The sequence below is a fragment of the Xiphophorus couchianus genome, chromosome 14 (genome assembly GCF_001444195.1).
Source record: "Xiphophorus couchianus chromosome 14, X_couchianus-1.0, whole genome shotgun sequence".
NCBI classification, from domain to species: Eukaryota; Metazoa; Chordata; class Actinopteri; order Cyprinodontiformes; family Poeciliidae; genus Xiphophorus; species Xiphophorus couchianus.
In genome coordinates this window covers 21,697,622-21,718,283 of record NC_040241.1, presented here as the reverse complement: position 1 = coordinate 21,718,283, position 20,662 = coordinate 21,697,622, and the positions used below count along the sequence as shown (strand labels likewise).

Sequence of the window (20,662 nt, the reverse complement as noted above, 5' to 3'; positions counted from 1 at the left end):
AGTGTTTTATTTATTCCTCCAGTTTCCATGGTGACCATTAAATACTTTCCTCTGGTTCTGATGTCACTCCAGTAAAAGTCCATAAAGATCCAAAAACTTTATCTGATGCTCCATGATGAAAGTCGTTCATTCACGTTGATCCAGAAACTGATGGACTTTGTCCTCAACACTGCTGAGCTCCATTGAACCAGCATTATATGGGTTACAGTTGTTACTGCGCCCTCTGGTGGTGACATGTTAACACAACAACATAATCAGAAATAGTTTCTAAATAAAAGAGACACATTAGCGAAGTTTTGATGAAAGATTTAAAAAAAGACAGTTTTGATATTGAAATTGAGAAGTTCTGATATTTTGTTTATTTGTAAATCATTTAGCTTCTTTTTGTTGTTGGATATTAATGTTTTGGTTTTTTAAGATGTTGAAGCTTCGTTGGATCAGAACCAACACTTTTCATACCCTGAGTGTCTCCTGATGAACGCTGGAGACAGAGAGGGAAGAGACCAGAGCAAGAAACATTTTCATCTTAAAACATTTTTGCTTTCAGTTTTGTGCTTTTCCACATTTTAGTTTGAGACAAGCTGTGGTTGTGCATAATGCAGCAGAAGACAAAGGGCAAGTCTAAGCACATATTTCTGGCACAGTTCCCAGATGGATCAGTCAATGTGTTGTGACTGATCTTGTATCATATTAATATCCAGGAAAAAAATTCCCAGAGATTCTCAGGATGTTTTCGACTCACTCAAAATAAAAAGCACTCATGGAGAGTTTTCTGGTTTCAAAAAGGAGCGTTTTCTTTACTCATAAAAATAACAGAAATATTTTCCCAGTGGACTTCATACAAAAGTTAAAATATAAACATTAATTTTGTTTTAAAAACTGTTTCACTCCTCACTCCTTCACCAAACAATCAGATCAACCACAGCATTTGTTAATCACAGCAGGAGGCTGACTGACCAGGAGGAGAGTCTAGTCAAAGTAAATAAATAACAATAGATCTACCAACAGCATAACCTTGGATCAAAACAAGAAACGACAGAAACAAGCTAACAGGTCTGAGTGATGCAACAACAGAAAGTCAGGATGCATCAGAGTTTCCATATTTTGGTAAAGAAAAACATGCAGCTGATATTAAGTGGTATTTGTTGTCCAGAGAAAAACTCTGGTCCAGATAAGAAATGGCAGATTTTGGTCCGGCCAACAGAAATGTTTTATTTTAAAGGAAGCTGAGAAGAGCAAAAACTTCTGCATTTAACTCTGATTTTAAATCTTCTGATGGCTCCAGTTTACAACCAGAATCTTTTATTTAGGAGTTTTCAGCAAAATGAAGATCAAATGGCTTCAGTGGAGGTTTTATAAATGGAAATGATTTATATAAACCAAAGACTATCTCCATACTGGTTAAAATGATAAAGCAGAACCAGGACAAATGTCAGAACCAGCATTGAAATGTGTCACCATATCATACTATGTTTTAGGAATGTCAGCTTCCCTCCTATAGATCAGGACCAGCAGAGATAAAACAGCTTGTTTGTGGCTTTTCACGTTTCTTAACTGAACATTGTTCCATGTTTTTTTCTTTATTAAAATATAATATTACAGCTTTTTATGATTATTTTGGCAAACTTCTTCAATCAGATCATTTATTCCCATAATCAGCACAAACTCAAAGTCTGAACTCTGCAGACTCTTTACTGAATGAAACATTTTGGAAATTGATGAAAATGTTTTATTATTTTAATACCACATTGTAAAAATAATTTCAACAAATATTATAAAAATCACTTAATTATTGGAAAAATCTGATATCAGAGAACATGGATGTCAGAGATTCAGATTCAGCAGAAAATAATCGTCCACTTCACCTTTAGACGGTTTCTGGATGTTGTTAGTTGTTTACTACTAACATCCACTGAAGGTTTATTAATTCTGAGTCGCTGTGTTTAATCTCTGCCATCTGGTCTTTAATCATGTTCACCTTTGACCTTGTGTGGTTCATATCTGCAGGTTTATCACTGTGTAAAATCTACTTTGACTGAAAATGTCTAGAATTGTGTAAACTGTATGAATTTTACCAAATTTATTGATCGATGTGGAAAAAGTCTGTAGTTTTATTGATTATCATGAGTATAATAAATGGTTTGCTGTTTAGAAAAGCTGTTCATAAAGTCAGTTTGAAGTAGATCAAGATATTCTGTCAAGTTAAGACATGTTGGTTAGGGTGGAGCCTGTTTGGAAAGCTTAAAGTAATAAAGAAAAAAAACGTTAGAACCTGCTGATCCAGGAAAAAGGCATTGCAGAACCAAAGCATTACCACTTTCAACGATAAGCAACGACGAACAGCAGAGACAGTAGCAGTGTGGAGATCTGGATCAAGAACACGGTTGGATTTTATGTTGTGATGGATTTTATTAGTAAGTTTATCATATTTGTTTCTAGTTTTTATTTTTTGACTTTAATACTTTGTGTAATTTGACAGAATATTAAAGTCATTGCAGGTTAAGGAACAAAAGCAACTAATTTATGTCATAAAATGTTTATGTTTGTTTGTAGTAAATATGTGAAGTTAATCAAGATGTTTCTGAGTTTTATAGTAGCAAAGTATTCCTCTATCCCTTTCATGCATAGTGGTCACTACAGTGGACAGCTATCTAAAAGCCATTTTCTTGTGCTGCCTGTGGATTTTTATGTTATAAATGCACAGAGACCACTGAAGTGGACACTAATGCATCATAAAATATACCATCAACTACTGGCCATCAGCTGCAAATGCAAGAAATTATTTTTGGTAAATACAATATGGCCGACAGACAAAAAAGCATGAGAACCGACCCGGTCCCTCCTTCTACTGTAGACGACTCTTGCAAGTGAAAAAAATATTGTGACATCAGATAACCCCTAAGGAACAATACTACTGATGTATTTTTCAAATAACAACTTTGTATTTGGACAAAATTACAATTGATCACATAAAAAAAAGAAAATAAAAAAAAAATATTTTTACAAAAAAATTTTCCTACCTTTTATTATGCCTTAAGAAAAAAATTTTAAAAAATGGAAAAATAATTCGGACACAAAAGATCATAATTCATGCATGAAAGGGCTATTTCCATAGTTTTTATTTTTATTGATCTATAATGTCCGTGGTACTCTATGGTACTACAAACATGCAGTGGACAAAAATATGTTTATTTACTATTTACTGTTATTGATAAAATATCTTAAAGTCTGTAAAACTAGAAAGATAATTTGTTTTATTTTTCTGAGTCTCTAATTGAAGATCCTGAGATTTTTTTTTCTGAATGAAGTCAGACTGAACAAATTAACTCAGGATGGCAGTGGGAGTCAAGGGCATAAATCCCATCTCATTATTGGGGGGAACTATAATCATAAACATTTCTTAAGAGCAATTTTTGGTGAGTCGGCAAAGTTACATTGAAATGTAACATAAAATGTGGTTTAAAAACGTTTTAAACCACATTTGCAGGACCACAAGCTGCAGGAGCAAAAATGACTAGTAATGCACATCAAATATGTTTTATTCTCAGTAAACAGCCTGCAGAGAAGTAAAACTAAAATGCAAATGTTGCTTAGATACGAGTTTTGTTCAGTCTGACTGATATAATCTCTGCTGCACCTTTACAAAAATGTCAGGTTCTAAATAAAAACAAGTTTCCTCTTAATAAAATTCCTCATAAACATTATTTATTATAATGGCTCCCAATACAATTCATGGCCTATTTAAATTATAACTTGTTCAGATGCTTTATTTTAAAATCTTTTTTAGTTTTATCATGTCCTGGATGACTGAGAACAAACAAGTAGATAGAAATTAATATCATAACTTAAAACACTTAAAGCATCAGGGTTTCTATGGGAAAATATCCAGATTTTATTTTGTGGTTTCAAAGTCTCTACAGTGAAAACAGTGAGAAATAAAAGCATAAATTTGTAAATTTCTATCTTTTCTCTCTTCTGTTCTCGGCTCCCAGACTCTGAGCTGCGTAAAGTTGCTCAGCCCGTCCCTCCAGTTTAAAACTCTTGTAATTAACTAAAAGTTAAAGAGTTAAATATGAATGAGATGTTTGTCACCTTTAACAAAAAAGCTGAAGTCTATGAAAGCAGTGTAGCTAGTTTTGTTAATGAGGCAGTTTATCATGATTCAGCCAAAGTAATGAAATGACAAACTTCAGTCTGATTTTTATTGTTAATGTGTTTCTTCCTATTGAGCAGTGAAAGTAAATCAAAAGTGTTACATGTCTTTTGCTTTTAGTTTTTACTAACTGGACGGTTTTTTGTCAGTGCTGCAGAGCTATCAGCTAACAGCTAAAAGCTAACAGCTAACAGTTAGCTCCTCACTTCAGTAGCTCTGCCAGCCTGTGCCGTTCAGCTGCACTTGCTTCTCTCACACTTTGGACTTTATTATTGTTCTAATAATGGTAGGGGCAGTGTTGTATAAAGTACTGAAATCTCAGAGTCAAGTAAAAGTACAAGTACCTCTCCAAAATACGACTTTGGTAAAAGTCGAAGTCACTGACTGAAATGTTACTTGAGTTAAAGTCTTAAAGTACCTGAAACTTCTTGTACTTAAGTATGGAAATTACTGTAAAAATGGATGTACTCAAGTAATGTAATGAAAAGTACAAGTAAAAAGTAAAACAAAGCAAATGCAGTTTGAATGACATTTTTTATATTTTGGTAAACTTGTCAAATACACTTAAAATAATGTACCCAACCAAGTGCAGGCAAAATTAAACCTGCTAATAAATTGTTCCAGTTTTAAAGAGTAGCACATGTTAATGGTTTGTGGTTTTGAACTTGCATGCCTTTCCTATATTCGTTAAATTTAGTCTAAATTGCTATCGCTATGGCTTCTGTCCCCCCTTGAACAGAGGAGTCTAGGTAGCCTGCTACAGTCAACATTAGGCCTAAGCTAAATACACCACGTATGGAACTGAAACAATGCCAAACAAAGTTCATTTATACAGGTAACGTTATGCTCAAGATTTCACAATAGTGTCTAGTGACCAAACTATAGTTACTGAAACAGGAGGATTATAACCATTTCATAAGAAGTTACCTCGATGTGTTTCTTCAAGTTGGACGGGGAGTTTTTGTAAGATAGAATTTCCACATCTTCGGGCAGGAATAACATAAACTGCATGCGGTACGACGAATCTTTAACACCCACGAAAGAGTATATTGTGTTTAAATAAGGCCATGGGCTCTCATCACCAGCTGGTGGTTCCCCTGGAGCCGTGTCTGACGTAGTTGCAGTCGTTGTGGTCTCCGTCTCCTCCTCCATGTGGCTGCTGCTGATTGCGAGACTTGCTTTGTGTTTAATGGGAGAAGCGAAACAGGTGTATCCTGTTGGTGGTGATGAAGTAGGCTACCAACTTTGTTCGGTAGCCTGCTTGCTACTTGCTAATCAGTAGGTGGGGTCAAAACACTTGCGTTTCTCTCTCTCACTTTTTTGTAACGAGTAACTAAACCACACATTGAAAATGTATCGGAGTAAAAGTACGCAATTAAGTTCGGAAATATAGTGAAGTAAAAGTGAAAGTCATCAAAAATTTTTATACTCCAGGAAAGTATGAAGTACTCCAAAATATACTTAAGTAAAGTAGTGAAGTATTTTTACTTCGTTACTATACAACACTGGGTGACCGATTCTCTTGGCGTTTAAAATAACACAAAACAGCGTAAAAAGACCTCGTTTATTTAATCATTTTTACAATTTTGTAAACAAGAGCTGCCGATTAAACTAAATGTTACAAGCTTGACATGATTAACTGAGTTGTTCTTACAGAGAAATCGATCAGAAGCGCCGTGAAAATGATCAGATCCGCCTCTCCGGCTGTAATGCGGGCTCCCGACACAGTGAAACAGATTTTCGCGTGTACCCGCCCATCTCGAATTTCACACAAGACAGGAAATGTTGCCCGCCTCACCTTTCAGCAGGTTTCAGATTAACTAGACTAGAAACAGACTGAACAAGGTTCATTCACATGTTTTTATTTAGAACAAATACGAGCCAAAAACCAAAGCAAAGAACAAAGTTTATTGTGAACAATTTGGCGCGTTAACAACCAAACACAGGAACTGTATTGGTCACGTGGTTTTCCTTAAAGTGATACGCACACAGACACGTGGTTTCATCTTGTTTGCTCGGCGCATGTGCAGAGGTTTGTGCGTCGTCTGGCCCGTCACTACTTTCTTCACCTTCACCAAGTTAAACTCATGGCCACAGTCTGAGCTGATTTAATAAATATTATTTTATTAAAATAATATAAAAATAATCAGTGACACATAAACTCCATATAATCCAGACTGAAGCTCTGAGTGAAGAATTAAAACAAAGATAAACAGTAAAATGTTCATGTTAATTAGACTGAATATGTTTAATGAACAGATTAATTAATTTAATTCAGGTTTTATTTAATAAATTATTTAGTCTCCTCTATGATCAATGTCCAGATATGTGGCTGAACAGATAGAAATTAAGTTTTAGCTAAATTATCAATATCTGCATTTTATCTGAAATTGGTTTAACTTTTGAAAAAGTTTAATTTCTTTAATATATAGAATAATAAATGAACACATTAAAGCTTCCAGCACAAACTAACATAATTAGTTCTGCAATAATGGAATAACTAAACCAAACTTTTCTTCTGTGAGCCTCGTGAATATTGTAATTTATGTGAACCATTTTTACATCTGAGTCAAAATCTGAAATATGAGACATTTAATAAATTTTGAGATTTTTTTATTATACTGCGGAATCTTTTTATTTATTTATCTATTTTTGACAAATTGAAATAAATAATTAAACCTTAAATAAATGTTTTTCAATTTATGGACATTTTGCAGATTTTGTGCTCACAGAAGCTGTGAATTATTGTTCAGCTTTAGTTGGTAACTTTGTCTTTAATAGACAATGAGTCCAATGCAATGATAAATGCTATGAGTCCAGTTGTTCCTTGTATTGTTAGTGATGATGTTCCTGATGTTCTGCTGCCTCTCCTCCTCTTCCTCTCTCAGGATGAAGATGATCTCCAGGATCCTGCTGCTCCTCATCCTCAGCTCATGTCTCTGTGGTCAGTCTCCATCTTGTCTTTGTGACAGAAAGCTCTCTAGATGGAGCTGAAAGACTCCCATGTTCCAGTTCTCAGTGTGTCTGCTCCTCTCTTTCCCTCTCTGTCTCCTCAGCAGCAACATTTGTAGTGAATGTGACACAGAGCAGCTATCAGGCAGAGGAGAACCACAGCATCACTCTGGAGTGGACCTTCACCACCAGACCCGACTCCTCTCTGTCCTCCATGTTTATCCTCTGTGAATTTCTAGCTCCCCCTAGAGGATTGGTTCTGTATCAGGTCCATGAAGGTGTTGAGTTTCCAGAGTCTCAGGATGAACATTTTTCAGGACGAGTCCAGATTGACAAAGACGTCCTCAGAGAAGGACGAATCAGACTAAATGTGTCCAGACTGAGGACTGAAGACTCTGGTCTGTATCTGTGTGACGTGAAAACTGAAGATGGATTCAACTCTGGAAGATGTCGACTCAACGTTACTGGTGAGTTCATGTTGCAACATCTGAACTTAAAAAAGTCTAAATGCTGAAAAAGTGAAATGAAACTGAAAAGATGCAGCAAAGTTTTTCTAATATATATAAAAAAAACTTTTGTGTTTTTCTGTGAAATTATTTCTTCCTGTTTCTCTTGGTTTTTATTTATTTAGATTATTTTTTCCTCTGATTTAGTTTGAGGAAACTCAGACTGAGGTAAAAGTCCTAACTGGTTTCATTCAGAGAGTCGGAGAAAAATGAAAAGTCTTCATGTTTCTGTAGGTTTGTGAACAGAACCGACCCGGTTTATAAAGGTTAAAACAGAACCAAATGTTTCTGGGTTGTTTATATGGTTTCATGTTTAATTGTTTCCCATTAAACTTTATTCTTCTAAAGGTTTCTGTAATATTCAAAACTCTCTTCTATCTTTCCAGCAGCTGCTGATGTCTCTCCAACCCAGAGAACGACCTTGGATCCAGAACCAGAAGGTCGAGGAAGGATCGGCCTCCATGTTTCTCTGTTACTGACAGCAGCAGCAGCAGCAGCTCTGATGGTCAAACTTTTTCTGACTCTCCGTTCAAAGGGTTGATATGGATGATGATCCTGTGGGCAGGAAGGAGCTCCAGTAGCAGTCTGTGTTGGACTGAATATGAAGAAGCCTCTGACTGAAGACTGTTGCTGTTTGACCAAATCATGGCTGGATGACAAGCAAGCAGGTCAAATATCAGACAGCAGAGAAAATAATTCACTGAAACACTGGATGACATCATCAGGCTCTGCTAATCCACCTCATCAGCTTTTGCTTCTCCTCTGTAGAGAGAGAGTAAGTAGTAAAATAATACATTGTTGTCATGGTTACGTATCACTACAACTGTCTGAAAGTAAAAAGTGTAAGAGCAAAAATCCTTCTAGTGGCAGAGCATCCAGAACCAGAGGGAAACCAGAACCAGAACCAATCAGAGCCGACGTAGCTGAGCTGCTCCAACATGGCGCCTCCATGTTTTCTCTGTTTATTGAGATCAAACTTCTGGACTTTGGTCTCATCGGTCCAGAGGATTTTGTTCCAGGAGTTGTTTGGTTCAGTTCTGATGACTTTGTCCAGTTCAGTCCAGATTAATGGATGTTTTTACACAAGTTTATAATTTAAGTAAAAACCAGCTGGTGAAACGTTTATAATAAATGTTATTTTTATAAACAACTGATTTTTATAAATGTTTTTATATGTAAAATATTTTAATTTAGTGAATGAATGAATCTCAGTGAAAAATGAACAGAGTCTTTCCATCTGTTGTTTTGAATCAACTTTAAAAAGTTTTGTTGAAGCAAATTTATTGAAGTCATTTTTCTCAGAGCTTTGATTCAGAAAGTATTAAAATTCAGTCATTTCAAATGAATCAACATGAATCTCAATGAAAAGCTGCCAGTGAGTCGTTTTCTCAGCTTTCAGCTCCAAAAGGTTCTGTGGATCAGAACCATCCAGTTATTAAAGCTGAACAGCTGAGAGGTTTTGTTACTGTGATCAGTTTATCTGCTTTGTTTTCTGTTTCTGCTGTTTAAATGTAAATAAATCAGTTTTATAGAAAGATGCTGTCAGGACTCTAATTCCATGTTAATAGAATAAATTTCATTATTTTATCATATTTATTTTATCTGCAGCGTCTCATTAAACCGTCAGATGATCAACATTTAGCTCCAGATCAACTGGTTCAGAGCAGCTGGTTAAACTGGAGCTTTGATCAGGAACCAGAACATCTGGACCCAGATGTTCTGAGTAACAGAGTTTTAATCTATTAATAATAATAATCACTAAAATCCGTCAAATCTATAAAGATCCAACCAGGAAGTAAATGATGTTACCTCAGCAGAGATCAGCTGCAATGTGTGGTTTTGTCCACATGGTGGCGCTCTAAGCTCTGACTAAAAGCTGCTCAGCAGTGAAAGTTAGTATTTCTCCTCCTTTCTGTCTTTATTCAGTTCTGATGTGAAAATCAAAGTGAAACAAAAAGTGATACTACCAGAAAACACCTACAGCCTGCAGGCAGAAACATTGAGTCATACAGTGAAAGGATGAAAACTTTAAAACTGAGTCATAGCTTCAGAACCAGTAGTAGTGGCTGCACAGAAGGAAATGAGGGAAATTCTTTGAAATCATGACAAACCTTTAATAGAGTCTATAATGTTCAAACATGTTATTTTCCAAAAGCATGTTTATAAAAAGACAACTGAAGGCAAATAAGATCACTGTGTTCACCAGCAGGCAGAAAGAATAGAACTGGTTTCTCTGATGAAATAGTTTATAGTATCTTAATTTATTTGATCTATTTAATTACCCTTTGGGACCATTAAAGTATTTTTGAATTCATATTTGAATTTTTTTAAATCTGAATCTCACTGAGGTGACTTTTTCGACTGGAAAGCTAATTCAGTTCAAAACTTTAATAGACCTAACAACAGGCCTTTTAACCAGTTAGCTATAAAAACACAAACACCTGGTTTTTCCAAAGTGTTTTTCCAAGCCTTTGCAACCTGACAGTCATAACATATTGACTGACATATTTGATGAGTATCAATGATTTTGATGATGTGTCAGTGTTTCAATTATTATAGTCCTTAGGTATTCAAGTTTATACATCACCAAAAAAATAAATTACCAGAAATATTGTCTTACTATAACTATATTGATTATGCTATGAAGTCTTGCAAATAGTCCCCTTTCTACAAAAATACAGCAACCTCAAATACATAAAAATGACACTGAAACCAAGACTTACCTGACAGGAATGTGCTGGAAGAGAACCGGAAGTAAAACAGGAAGTAGGCTACAGCAGGTGAAATTAATTGTCCCCTAATTGGGTGAATGTCATCGCGTGAATGTTAAACTCTGAAAGCACCAAATAAAGTAAAATCAGATTTAGTTGGTATATTTAGAAAAAAGTAAAAATAATAATAATATCGTTATCTGAAATTATCATTGTATAATATAATCCTTGGGTAACATTGTGGCACAGGCTACATAGTGGCGGCGACGTAAAGCAAAAATTTTGATATTTGGAGCAACATGGGGGGATGGTGAACTCGGATGACCTAAAATATAATTTTTAATATTTCAGAAACAAAAGCTGCACAAACGACCGTTTTAACGGCACAAACCTGCACTAACGGAGCACTAACCACTCAGACTATTTACTGAATTTTTTGAGGTGGGTGGGGTGTCAGCTTCACTCAGCTATGATAGCTATGACGCCCCTACGGTTACATGTCTGAAAAAAATGGAGCGATCTACCTTCTTCTTCTTCTTCTTTTGTTTTTTATTGGCGGCTGGCATGGAGCGATCTACCTAAGGGGAGGTGCAACCAATGAGGAATGTCTTTTCCCTGCTCTCTGCTCTCTTGCCTTATAAAGGCCCGTCTAAATGTCTGTCGCTCATTTTTATCCTCCACTTGTAAGAGATGGACGCTTTCTTGTTTTTCATGGTTCTTTGCCTTTTTTCATTGGGATCTGCATTTACAGATACAGGTTAGTCTCTATTGTCATTTGCTTCAGATATATTGTTATTGCTAAGAATGTATGAAATTATTTACTGAATGAAACTAAAAATACTGAATGAAATTCTGGTTAAATGAAATAATATTTCTGAAGTTATCATGCTTGTTCAGGTGTTCAGTTGTCTAGTTGAAAATCAGTCGGTTTTCTGTAAAGTTAACGCAGCGCTGAGAATAATTACAGCAGAAAAGTTATGAGTTTTTATGAGGTTTATTAGAAGAGAATGAATGAATGATTGTGGTAAAATGTGAAGCCAGATGGGTAATAGGTTCGAGTTCTGCTAAAAAGAAAAGAAAACAAAAAAGATTATGTAAGAAAACATTGTAAGTGAGAATTTAGTCTCGAAAGGTTTAAGAGTTACAGTGAAAGTGATTATGTTGATTAAATTTTTCTACTTTGTTTAGAATATGACATGTGGAGCCTTGAGCACCATTACATGTGAAAGGTTATTTGATTTGTTTTTACTTTTGAAAGCGTGTGTGCATGGATGTGTATGATTTGCTATTTGATTTGTATGTAAATCATATATCTTAGTTTATTAGTAAATAAAGTAAGCTGACCGAATCTAAAACTGATTGATAGCAATAAGTTGTCTGGAGATTTTTACAGTTTAGTGGCTCTGCAGACTGATCAGGATGTTGGTTTTTGTTTGTATTTATTGGTTTCTTTAGTCTCTGTGTTGTGTGTCTGTGTTGTTGGGGATTTATGTGTGTGTATATGGGTGGGGCTTTCCCTTTAAGAGGTGCAGCCCAGCTGCATGTCATGTGACTTCGGCCAGGAAGCCAAGCTGAGTTAGATTCATGTCACCCATGTGTTTAATCAATCCAGTTTAATCTGTATCCATCTTTGCCCGGATGAAGCATTGTGGGTAGGTTATGTTTAATATATTATTATATATCATTATTTCTTACATCATTTTTTGGTTGTTGCGGTGGATGTTAAATATTTTTGAATATGTTTGTAAGTCTTGTATCCCCTTTTGTGTGTTTCAGTTTCACACTTCCTTGAAATCATTAAACCTGTGGACAAAAGGTCAACTTGCCTCAGAGTCTTTGGGTCAGGGAAGAGTTTAGCTGTACTGTTTCATATGGCGAAGGCAGTATAGTGTCAGAAACCCTGATTATTTTCAACTCATTAATCCATCCTGTGTTTAACCCTTGTTGAGGAAAATTATTATTTTTAGTGTTTAATACAGTTAATCTGACGGCATGTGGAAAAAAGGTATATTTGACACTCTTATTTTGAATCAGACAAACAGGGGTCAAAATGCAGATCACAAAATGGGGCCTCTTGCTGTGCGGCCAGAGCTCAGAGCCATAAAATTAGCATTCCTGCAGGCAGTTGGGGGGAGACCTGACAGGGGCCAGCATCTGCATGGTGTAAAATTAATGCAAAATAGAAGATTGAAATCCCTAACATTTAATTTCTAAGTATTAATACCATGTTTTTACTGAAGATTGTATTATCTCATTTTAAACTACTGAATGATGAATGTATTTGAAAACTGTATTATCTGTGACGATATTAGAAGCAAATGGAAATTGGTACAATGAAATGTTTTGTTTACTATTAGAAAATGGCTCAGGAATTATACTTTATTTTGTCCTGTGGATTTTATGTATTATTTTGGCAGAACTCAATCTTTGGAGGGGCTGATTGTGGGAATGCAAAAACTGGGGTTTGTAAAGATAACATCTCCTTGAAAATTACCAGATGCAAGTCTCTTTGAGAACTTTAGGAGAGATAATGAAAGAGACGTCAGATTCCAAGGGTGTCTGCGAGATTTATCTCAGGACTTCGGCGCCAAGCACACCCAAGATTAAGTGTTCCCCCCTTTTTTGTTTCGACAGAAACCAGACGTCCTTCAAGCTTCGCTGTAAATTAAGAGACTTCTCAAGTTTCTCTGAAGGCCGAACAGGTCTCTAATTGGTTGAACAACGGAACGCCTTCATTGCATATATTAAATAGAAGAAACACCCCCTAAGTATAAAATTTTTATCAGCACTAAAAATTCAGAAAGTTACCACTATTTTGCTTTTTTGCATAAGCTCTCTCCAAAGACGCGTCTTTGCCTTTTCTTTGTTCTTCCTTCTCTACTTTTTTCCTGTTACAGGTAATGAATATATCTCTGTACCTCTGCAGCTTTAATAATTGATTCATGCGTTGCTTTCTATGGGATTAAACTCTGTGATCTGTGACGTCAACGCGCAGTGTTGTGGTTTCACTTTAGTTGCAGCGCCGCTCGCTGAGAGGACCCGGGGCGTTTAAGGAAGAGACGAGCCAAACGTTTTGTCTAAAGTGAATATTAAATATTCTTCCTTAATACCCTCCTGTTATGTTCTAGGTCAAATTGACCCGTTTAAAATTTGTAAAAAAAAAAAATAGTTGAAATTATTTTTTTTGAATGAAACTTTTTCTATTTGTTTTAATAGGTGCACTCTACATATAAATTGAAAATGTATTCATTTACTAATTTGCACCAACCCCTAGGTCTACTTTTTACATAGATACTGTTCGGGTCAATTTGACCCGGCAGTCAGGTTAAAGTGCAAAAAAAGATTTAAAAATGTCCAATTCTGTATGTTTCCTTGCAGCTATGAACCATATTTCACACAACACACAAACACAACACACCACACACCTACATGCAAACGCCGACGCACGCAAGCCCACTTTCTCACTACTCTCTTTACTTCACTAGGAAACTGCGAGAAAGCAGGTGTTCATACAACTTTAGACGGGAGTCTTTTCTGTTCCCGTGGACAAACTCCACCCACACTGAGTGACACTCAGCAGAAGTGGAGGAAAACATAAATACTCTCTGCATGACTCATTTATCTTGATTTTAATCAGTGGGTCAATTTGACCCTGAACAGTTTGTGTGTCTCAAGTTCAATTATAAAGATCACCCATTGAAAAAAAAAAAAAAGTGTAATATAAAAAAATTTACCAAAGATCAATTTCAAGGAAATTATAGTTTTTTTGTGTCTAGGTTTTTTTCAGTGGACATTAAAAATATAAATTCCATTTTTAATGTCCAAATGAGTAAATGAGCAGGTTGTCGTCATTGATCCTTAATTTCTGAGAAATAATAAAACATCATTGCACAAATATTGATTGAAATTGTTATTATTGGAGTTAATAATCAGATAAAAAAATGTTTTGGAGGAATTTTTTGGTTTCTGACACTATTGCATGATTAAACACTGCCTGGGTCAAATTGACCCACGAACATTTTTGCTGTACCCTAGAAACGAACATAACAGGAGGGTTAACCTCATCTGTGTCTCCTGCTCCCTGCTATAGAGCCTCGTCTTTGTCGTGTCCAAACACCAAAACACTTCATGAAGCTGCATGAGATTTATAAAGAAAATATATTTATTGGGCCATTTTCTGTTAATAGTATAACCCCCAATTCTAATAAAGTTTGGATATTGCATAAGTCATAAATAAAATAAAAATATGATGATTCTCTAATATTTTTAAACCTATATTCAAAGGAAAACACAATAAAGAGAAGACATTTGATGTTCAGACAGATAAACTTTGTTGTGTTTTTGCAAATAATCTCATTTTGAATTTGATTCCTGGAGAACGATCCAAAAAAATTTAGGACAGGGCAAGAAAAGACTGGAAAGTTTAGGAATGATGAGAAAACATTTGTTAGTGTCACGACTGGGTATAAAGGGACATTCCCCCAAGTAGTCAATTATTAACATTTAAGGTGGGGCGAGGTTCATAACTTTGTGAAGAGCTGCATGAGCAAATCTTCCCACTGTTTAGGAACAATGTTCCTCCATGTAAATTAGCAATAATTTGGGGATTCTATCATCTGCAGTTCATAATATTATCAAAAAGATTCAGAGAATCTGAAGAAATCTCTGCAAGTAAACAGCAAAGCTGCAAAGCAACACTGAATACTCTTGACCTTCAACCCCTTAGGCAGCACTGCATTAAAAACAGACATCACTCTGTAACAAATATTACCATATAGTTGCTTTACTTCATCTCTACAGAAGAAAGGCTCATTTGCATTTTAGTATCTGCTAATTACAGGATCATCTCCACAGACTACCTCGCTCTGCAGCGCCTCATTGGCTGATGGGCTCAGGTAACTGTCTGTTGGTCTGAAGTCAGTCTGTTTTCTCTGACTGAGAGAACAAACTTCTGACTTGATTTGTTCTCCAGAGCAGGAAAAGGACTGTCTTATTTTAGTGACATCTCTGCTTAGTCCAGACAGACAATGCTAAGCTGCATTTTCCCGTTACAACAACACGGCTTCATCATAAAAGAATCCAGGTACCAGACTGGCCTGTCTGCAGTCCAGACCTGCACATGTTTGGCACATTATGAAGAGCAAAATGCAATAATGGAAACCTCAGACAGTTATCAACTGAAGTTGAACATCAAGCAAGAATGGAAAATATCTCCACCTGAAGACTGTCAGTCTCAAACCTCAGTTTGAGGAAACTAATGACAGTTTCCTCAACTCTGTTGACAGGAAGTAGAAACTCAAGCAGAAACAGTTTAACTCTACATGTCAGCCTTGTGTTTGAGTTCATTCATTATGATGATTAAAATATATTAAATCATAAATGGATTAAACCAACAGAAAAGTTTGAATAACTGAATAAAATACATTCATCAACAAATAACAAAAATCCTTGTTAGATAATTTGAAGCAGATTATTTCTGATTCTAACAACAGTTCTTGTTTTAAGGTCCAGATCTGTTGTTCCTGTCCAGGTCAGAGTCCAGTGTCTCTCCTTGGTCTCTGCTGCTGCTGTGGAAGTGGACCAGTTCACTTTGACCTCTGACCTTTCTGCTCTGTTTTCTCTGTCCTGTAGTTCATAAAAACATCTCAGCTGTTCCTGGACAGAACGTCTCTCTGCCATGCCGACTCCCCAACAACAAACCTGCTGTGGTTGTGCAGTGGACCCGACCGGACCTGGAACCAGAATATGTCCTCCTGTTCAGAGATGAGCAGCCTGACCCAGAGAACCAGCATCCATCTTTTAGGAACCGGGTGGAGCTGCAGGACAGACGGATGAAGGACGGAGACGTGTCTTTGCTTCTGAGCAACGTGACGACCAGCGACTCGGGAAAATACGAGTGTCGAGTTTTCCAGAGAGAAGCAACCAGCAGGAAGAGACGCGCTTTGACCTCTGACCCCATCGGGATCATCTTCCTGGATGTGGCGCCACCTACAGGTGAGTTTTTATGGTTTCTATATTTCAGTGAAAGAAGGAAGCTGCATAAAGTGTTTTAATGTTCAGATCAGTGAATCTTCTAAAATCAGGACCAGGGTTTCCCCCAGAAAACTTGCTAAGCCCGGTCGAGGTGCCGAGGCGGTCCACCGTGTTTTTATATTAAAAAATGTCAAGTTGACAGGAAATGTAAAAATGTTACTGGGTAATTATATGCTACAGGAAGACATCGCCAGTGAAACGATAATTAAAGCCACAACTACTTAAACAATAAATAAAAATAATAATAAAATTAAAATGAATATCAAATATTTTCACTTCTGTTTAATCCAAATTAAGCCAGCGCCTCCATCAGGCCCCCAAGGGCTTCAGGGGCCCCATAAATGCTAATATTTTAACACAGACCACAGATACATAAATGTAACTTTTGTTTATTGAGATTATCAATGCTGCTAGATTTGTTATTTAAATTTAAGAATTTAAGGAGTTGGCTTTTACTATGTAAAAGTTTAAAGTTAGTTTTCATAGTTAGTTTTGTTGCCATGGCAACAATCTGATGCTGTGAGTTTAATCTGTGAGTTTAATCCTATGAGCTCTGCTTGTTCACAAGTACATCTTAGTAAACTACAATTATCAATGATGACTTTTTAGGTTGGCCAGTTAAACTACTCAGTTCACCCAGTAAATCTGTGTTGAAATGCTGTTCGTGGTGCTGCTGTTCATAGCAGATAAATCAAATTCTACTCCAGGCCTTGGACCGGTGCTATCTGTGCTACCTCGTCAGATTGTGATACTGTTATAGCTACGTCTATCTGTCGGTGCTACACGTCCAAAATTGCTACCATCATTTTCACAAACAGAAAACTATAGCGGGTTGCTAATGGTAGATATATTAGATAACATTATTTGAGTGACGTGACTGAAGTGGAAGCTCAGGAGTTGTGGTTAGCTTAGCATTGGAACAATTTGTACACATGGCAAAACCACAACAATAATACTTCCTTAATCATAATCCTCCCTGTTTAAAATAATAGGCTATCACAGATTTATGCACTAATACTTTTATTAGAATATCCTACCTGTTTAAAAATATTTTAGATACAGAGCTGTTTGTAAGAATAAAATAGTATTAGACAGGAGAAATAGGTTTTTATTTAAATTATATTAAACACAGACATATACAGATCACCGCAACTCTTTTTTGCGCATTAATACGTTGTATGTCTGACTTTATCAAATGCAGCCACAATGTGTCCACCGAACTGTGAAGGTTATGCTTAATATACACTATATTAAACCGCTATTACACAGATTCAATCTCAAATAACATCAATACCAGCATGCTGAATTTACCACAGTTTAATATAACAGAGTGTTTTAAACTAAAATATTTTTAAAGTATAGGGACGGGGTCATTAAACCAGGTATAAATAACGTAAATAAAGCTCACCTTAATCTTTGATTAAATAAACCAGACGAAATGAAACTGTTTGAGGAAGTAGTTACCCAATCGGTAGCTGCTTCTCCTTCTTCAACAAGATTACCTAATTGATTCCACTGCTCATTTCTTTGTTTAAACAGCGATACATGCGGGGAGGTCCACGTTCTGTCTAAAGATTTTAAATCATCAGGAAGAGCGACAGCTGCAACGGCTGAGTGTTTTGTATCTGTATACAGATAGGTCACTGTGATCTTAGCTGGAGTGACCTTGTTGAGCCTGTCTTCATAATTCTTGTCAGACCCAGCCTGACAAGAATTACAGGTAGGATGTGTTGAAAAGAAATCTGCTGAGTAAGCAGTATGTGACGTAGCATCGATGTGCGTATTACCACAAGGTAGGACGGATTTATGGGTAGCATAGAAAGACAGAACAGCGGCCCTGCATGATGAATTAAATCCGCTGTACTGTGCATCTCTCTGCTGGAACAAAACAGGAGATTTAATTAAATGCTGCTAATGTGGCTTTAGCAGCTCTTCCATTTCGTGTCTGTTGAGTTTTTAATTAGCGCCACAAACTGTTTTGGTTTCCCGAGCTTTATGGGACGAGTTTATTCAGATGTCCGAGCGCATTCTGTCTGACCGAGTTTGATATGGTTTAATGCATTTGATATGGTTTAATGCATCGTGTAATTGGAAAAATAAAAATAAATAAAATCATAATAAAATAAAACCAGTGTGATGCGTGACTACGAGGCGAGCGTGAAAGCTCCTCACTGGGTTGAGCCACTTAATCACTAACCCTCTGGCCAACAGGGACCACAAACATGAACTTTACCACTGCAGACACAGAGCCAAGCGATGGGCAGCGTGCATAAGAAGTAAACATCACACATAATTCTTTGTTCACAAAGATAAATCATTCTCACCTTCACTCAACGCTCACCTCTGAAAGCGCAACTACAAGTTGTGTCATAGAGCTGCACATGCAGAGCTAATGTGGTGGATTTTAAGCTTGACTCCTACCTTGATGATAAACTCTGCAAATTAAATCCTCACAGGGGGTTGATGTAAATATCCATACAGGTCAGCCTGTGACTGAAAGGAGGCGTACGATCCGCGCTCAGGTAAACCTCAAAGATTAAGCAGCGACAGCGAGGGAGGCAGGAAACCTGCAGAGAAACCAGCTGTGTGATTGTGAAGCAGTCAGTGCAACAGAGACACTTGCAGTCTGGCTAACTTAAAAAATAAAAATTAACCATTTTTTAATTAAACAGAAACAAACAACATTTAGCCTGACAGGCCGCCAGGCTTATAGTACTCTTGGGGAAACCTCTGGTGAAAATGGCTTTAGAGTCACTGGGCGGCTAATTCAAGGAGGAATATCCTTTTAAGGCCAGATGTGGTTCTGGTTCTGCTGCTCCAACCACTTCTACAATTACTCTACCAACAAATAGCTGCTCCAGCTAACAACAACTTTCTCTTGCCTTCTGTGTAGATGAAATCTTTTAGTTGCTGAGAGAGGAATTACACCCACTCCTGTAATATTTATGTTATGCATATTTATTTAAAATAATGATAAAACATTTGAGTCTTAAGCAACATTTATTTAGTGATTACATTATTTTTTGGTTGTTGTTCCAGTCCAGGTCAGAGTCCAGTGTCTTTTCTTGGTCTCTGCTGCTGCTGTGGAAGTGGACCGGTTCACTTTGACCTCTGACCTTTCTGCTCTGTTTTCTCTGTCCTGTAGTTCATAAAAACATCTCAGCTGTTCCTGGACAGAACGTCTCTCTGCCATGCCGACTCCCCAACAACAAACCTGCTGTGGTTGTGCAGTGGACCCGACCGGACCTGGAACCAGAAGATGTTTTCCTGTTCAGAGATGAGCAGCCTGACCCAGAGAACCAGCATCCATTTTTTAGGAACCGGGTGGAGCTGCAGGACAGACGGATGAAGGACGGAGACGTGTCTTTGCTTCTGAGCAACGTGACGACCAACGACTCGGGAAAATACGAGTGTCGAGTTTTCCAGAGAGAAGCAACCGGCAGGAAGAAACGCGCTTTGACCTCTGACCCCATTGGGATCATCTTCCTGGATGTAGCGCCTCCTACAGGTGAGTTTTCATGGTTTCTATATTCCAGTGAAAGAAGGAAGCTGCATAAAGTGTTTTAATGTTCAGATCAGTGAATCTTCTTAAAGGTGAAAATGTCTGTAGAGTCTCTGTGGGGACTGTGGCTAATCTAAGGGGGAATATCCCTTTAAGGCCAGATGTGGTTCTGGTTCTGCAGTGAACCTGTCAGACCAGATGTTTGTTTTCTAAAGCTGCTGCAGAAAGCAGCTGGTCTGAGAGCAGCAGATGAAGAGAAATGGATTCTGACCTTCAGCTCTGATTCTGTTTTACAGAAAACGTGGAGGAAAGAAAAGAAGATGGAAGCAGAAACAAACATGTTGGACTGATTGTTGGAGCCGTTCTGATTATTGGAGCCGTTCTGATGGTTTCACTGATTATTGGTTTGATTCTTCATCGTTATGTTATTAAAACAAAAGAAGAGGAAGCAGAAGATGAACAGATCACCGAACTCACAGTGAGGGTTAAGGACGGTTCTAGTTCAGAGATCCCAACCTTGATCCTCAGAGCTCAACATCCTCCATGACTTGAATGTGACTTTGCTCTAACAACTTGATTGCAATGATTGCATCAGCTCCTCTGCAGGCCATCAGGTTCTGCTGAGGAGTTTTAATCATTGAATCATTTATGTGGCTACAGGGAAAGTCCTAAAGCCTGCAGGACTTTGGGCTTTTTAATTATGAGTTCTACATTAAATTGTACATTATTCCTTCCAAACAGTATAAACTTTGTTTTATTCAGGTATATTTAGAAATTATTTCTGTTAAAACTCAGGTCTAGTTTG

At 36.9% G+C, this 20,662-nt stretch overlaps 1 protein-coding gene across 24 annotated transcripts in view; it reads left to right on the top strand.

The window, feature by feature from the left end:
• The window catches only part of LOC114156864 (gastrula zinc finger protein XlCGF57.1-like), a 205,320-nt gene that overhangs the window by 20,583 nt on the left and 164,075 nt on the right, over positions 1 to 20,662 (top strand). For 3 of the 24 annotated variants that reach the window (XR_003598033.1, XR_003598037.1, XM_028037427.1), the window contains exon 1: positions 2,289 to 2,414. The exons of 6 other annotated variants lie outside the window; for them this stretch is intronic. Coding sequence is in view for 12 of the 18 variants with exons in the window: in XM_028037415.1 (XP_027893216.1) it covers positions 7,043 to 7,097; positions 7,210 to 7,572; positions 15,954 to 16,316; positions 19,501 to 19,863; positions 20,154 to 20,404 (1,395 nt within the window). In the remaining 6 variants the exon portion in view is untranslated. Of the gene's footprint in view, positions 1 to 2,278; positions 2,415 to 7,041; positions 7,098 to 7,209; positions 7,573 to 7,758; positions 7,956 to 7,997; positions 9,204 to 10,892; positions 11,080 to 11,956; positions 11,975 to 15,953; positions 16,317 to 19,500; positions 19,864 to 20,153; positions 20,547 to 20,662 lie in introns of those variants that run through there. 15 more of the 24 variants (XM_028037417.1, XM_028037416.1, XM_028037414.1 and 12 more) reach the window with 15 other exon arrangements.